At 26.3% G+C, this 3,986-nt stretch overlaps 1 protein-coding gene across 1 annotated transcript; it reads left to right on the top strand.

The window, feature by feature from the left end:
- Window positions 1–2,004: 2,004 nt before the first annotated feature.
- Window positions 2,005–3,853, top strand: LOAG_13300 (hypothetical protein; the record flags this gene model as incomplete). The annotated part of the gene is made up of 4 exons (XM_003148810.1): window positions 2,005–2,124; window positions 3,150–3,263; window positions 3,408–3,552; window positions 3,693–3,853. The coding sequence occupies 4 exons, from the start codon at window positions 2,005–2,007 to the stop codon at window positions 3,851–3,853; spliced, it is 540 nt and encodes a 179-aa protein (XP_003148858.1).
- Window positions 3,854–3,986: the final 133 nt, after the last annotated feature.

Genomic DNA, 3,986 nt, shown 5'->3' with positions numbered 1-3,986 from the left:
GTTTCGACCAAAGTTCACATAAGCTAAATTAAATTTTGTTGAATTTTTGCAAAGATTCGAAAACATTATTTCAAAATTTTTTGAAATAATAAATTGATTTAAAATTTTACCGTTCTTTCCGTTTAGAACGTTCATAGAAAGGTCATTTTCATGCATTGATGCATTCAAATTGACCAATTTCATTGATTCATTTCAATTTTCATTTTAATCAAATAGAGCGTATCAAATTGAAATAATCATTGTTATATATGATCGTCTTAAATTCAATTTTATATCCGTTTCTTTGTTCTCTTTCTTTGCAATCTTTTACATTTCAATAAATATCATTTTATGGCAGCCGATGCTTTATGTGTTGACAGATGACAAATTACATTGATACATTGTGCATGGTACAATATCAGTTCACAAAGTTTAAAAAAAAAAAAAAGAAAAAAACGAAAACAAAAACTTTAAATTGCGCATCAATAAAAGGAATAAATAATTAGCAAGATAATAATTCTGAGCCTATTATCAAGCTTATCAATTCTTAGTCTGTTATCAAGTATTACGAGTATCAAACTTATCAATTCTCAGTCTGTTATCAAGTATTACGAATATCAAGCTTATCAATTCTTAGTCTGTTATCAAGTATTACGAATATCAAGCTTATCAATTTTGAGTTTGTTATCAAGTATTACGAATATCAAGCTTATCAATTCTGAGTTTGTTATCAAGTATTTCGAATTCAAGCCGAAATGTTTTCAATGTTTGTGTTTTCCTTTCATTTCCTTTATATTTTCTAATTATTCCATAAATATTAATTATTTCAAACTGATTTATATTTTTCTAAAATGATAATTACTACTAAGCAATAAATCTTTTCAAACAGATAAGATTCGATAATAAGACTTATTGGCCAATCTATTTTTTTTTTAGCCTTTAATTGTTTACAAATACAGGTTATAGTAAACAAATTGACAGGAGAGTTTAGAGTGTGACATTCAACAAATGGCATATAAAAATACCAATTGTTGGAAAAATTTTTTTCTTTTTGATTTCAAATTTTATATTTTCATTAATTAATGCTATCGATTACAGATTTACCTTTTATGAGGGTAGTTACCCATCTAATTGTCCCAGAAATTAATCACAGTATATAAGCTATCATGCGAGTAAACAAAATCAATTACTGGATGGATAAAGTATCACCTATCCTATACCTTTATTGTTTTACTTTAGATAAAATATCTTTCTCTTCCTGCTTCCTTTTCAATCAAATCACTTTAATTCATTCATAAAATTCTATTCTACGATCTATTTTATATTCCAATCCATTGCAATACCATTCCATTGTATTTCATCCCATATTGCTGGAAAGTTTTTGCAAGAAAAAGAAAAAATTCACGAGTAAAACCTGAAAAACCTGAAAGAATTTTGGACTTCCGGAAAATGACCCATAAATTTTAGTAGAAATAAACCCAAGTCAGATATTACTTGTCATAATTAGCATATTATAAAAGATTACGGAAAAATTTTCCATCAATTTTTATGGGTGCAATTTGGGTCTGAAAAATTTTATCATACATAATTATTCATTAATTAAATCTTAGGTTATCAGTAATTAACGCATGATTGTAAAAATGCTATATAATCAAAATTTTAATTAATGCAACATTTGAAAATCATTGATTAAATGCGATAAAGCTGAAGAACATGATATGGAAGTGATAAAGGCAATTGGACATTAATGATAATGATAATTGAAATGATAATAGTTAATTTTTTTGGTGAAAAAATTAAAATATTTGAGAAAATGTTTTTTTAGTTGAAAATATCAATTATCATTGATAAGAAATGTTTGAAATAAAATTTTATCAATAATTAGAAATACGCTTATCATATGTTTCACAGTTCAATTGGCATAATTACTCTGAAATATGCAAATTGAGTGCAAGAAATTAGCAGTATATAAGCAATATGAAATGATAACATTTTGTTATCAGTTAATGTAATTTCTAAATCACTATGCAGTCCGCTGCTACAACAACATTCATTCTTATTGGTATAATTAAACAGGATTTTGGCATTTTTGTTGATATTCACAAATGGCAATTTCATTTATCAATAAATTTATCAACATATCAGGTTTATGATTTAAAGTACTAATGATTAGGAAATCTGTAGAAATTAAATTCCAGCAAAAATATCATTACTCAATTATAAACTTCTTATTTTGCTATATAGAACATGCGATATTTGCCTGTTTAATCGTTCATTATTATCAGTATCTTTGATAAAAAAATTATACAAAGCTATCTTTTACAGACTTTCATCCTTCTTTATCACTTATTCATGACATAATGCAACTTGATCATTCGTATTTTGCTAAAAACTTAAACCATGAGCTCTGTTCCGTTCTTCCGCCTATACCTATCTTCGTTCAGTATTTAATTATCCGTCGTTTTGAATGCATCATATTTGCATTTCTGAGAGAAAATTTTAACAGTACCTTACCAGTTTAACATTCGGTAAAAACATAAAATGTGAGCTCCGTTCCGTTCTTCCGCCTATACCTACCTTCATTCATTATCCATTCATCCTTTTGAATGTATCATATTTGCATTTCTGAGGAAAAATTTTAACAATACCTTATCAGTTTAACATTCACTAACTCATTAAATATACCATCAATAATGCAAAATTTAAATATTTAAAAAAATCCTCAAATATATGAACTTTACCGCGAGTAGTTTAATTTCAGTACGAAGGAATGTGTGCACTCATAATAAGTCAATGCACTGGAAGTATTAAAATGATCAGCATTAAATCATCAACAACATCACATTTGCATATTTCCTCTGTAAAATAATTATTTACTTAAACTTAACTATGATTTAAGCATTCCTGAAGGAAACTATCGTTTGTTTTAAAAGTTACTCATTAAAAAATTAATTTTATCAAGAATATAATTAATACTTTTTCGTATTAAATCATTAATTATATATTCTATAAAAAATTTTGAATCAATTAAGCTAATATAAACTAATAATAGTAGCTATTTCTTAAAAATAATCTTATCTTATTAGGAAAGTATCGTAATATGCCATTAATTAATAAACGAGTGATAATAACCAATTTTAAGTAAATAATTTTTTTTTTTTGATTTATAGATCAATGATTGGGAATGTTTAGAACGAGTTAAAAGATGCTTTTTAAATGCGCAATTAAGCAAACCATTTATGCCATCAATGCTTACTGTTAGCACCAATAATATCGATATTTATGTATGTTAACATCTTGATATCCTTATCAACAAAATTAATAAACATTTAATTTTCCTATTTCCTTTATCATATTTATTTTAATTCTGTAAACTTATAAAAATTGCGTTAATTTTAAACAAAAATTTAATTGATATTTTATTATAGGTTGGATTGAATTGTACGGTACAACAAACATTCCTAGATAGAATGTATCAAATTGAAATTTTAGCCTATAATTGTTCTAAAAGAAGATTAAAACGATCCATCAAATCAAATTTAATTGAAACATATCAAAATTATGAACCTATAGGTTAACTTTTAACTATTGAAACTTATTATGGAACTAAATTTAAAAGGTTAATTGAAATAAATAACAATTTTCAGGTGGCTTTAATTGAAATAAATAACAATTTTCAGGTGGTTTTAATTGAAATAAATAACAATTTTCAGGTGGCTTTGAAATTAATGCAACACGTAAAATTGTCTATTTTATTGCCATCCTGGTCATCACAGGATATTTGATCACTCTCTATTTAATATTTTGCATAATATTAGCACGACATGCAAATTCGCTTTCATCATTTCAATGCGGTATGTGTTGCAAGGATTAGAACCGGAAGTACGCGCGGATTTGCGTAAATGAAGGACGGTAGGCGGCTTTCCTAGGAGATGTATATTGAACGGGTGATAGATGAAATAAATAATACTAAAACTAAAGAAAGGGAAAGAGGGAGAGAGAGAGGG

This window comes from Loa loa (assembly GCF_000183805.2).
Source record: "Loa loa unplaced genomic scaffold supercont3.290, whole genome shotgun sequence".
Lineage (NCBI taxonomy): Eukaryota > Metazoa > Nematoda > Chromadorea > Rhabditida > Onchocercidae > Loa > Loa loa.
The sequence above is the reverse complement of the archived record's forward strand: the minus strand, read 5'-3'. Positions and strand labels throughout refer to the sequence as shown.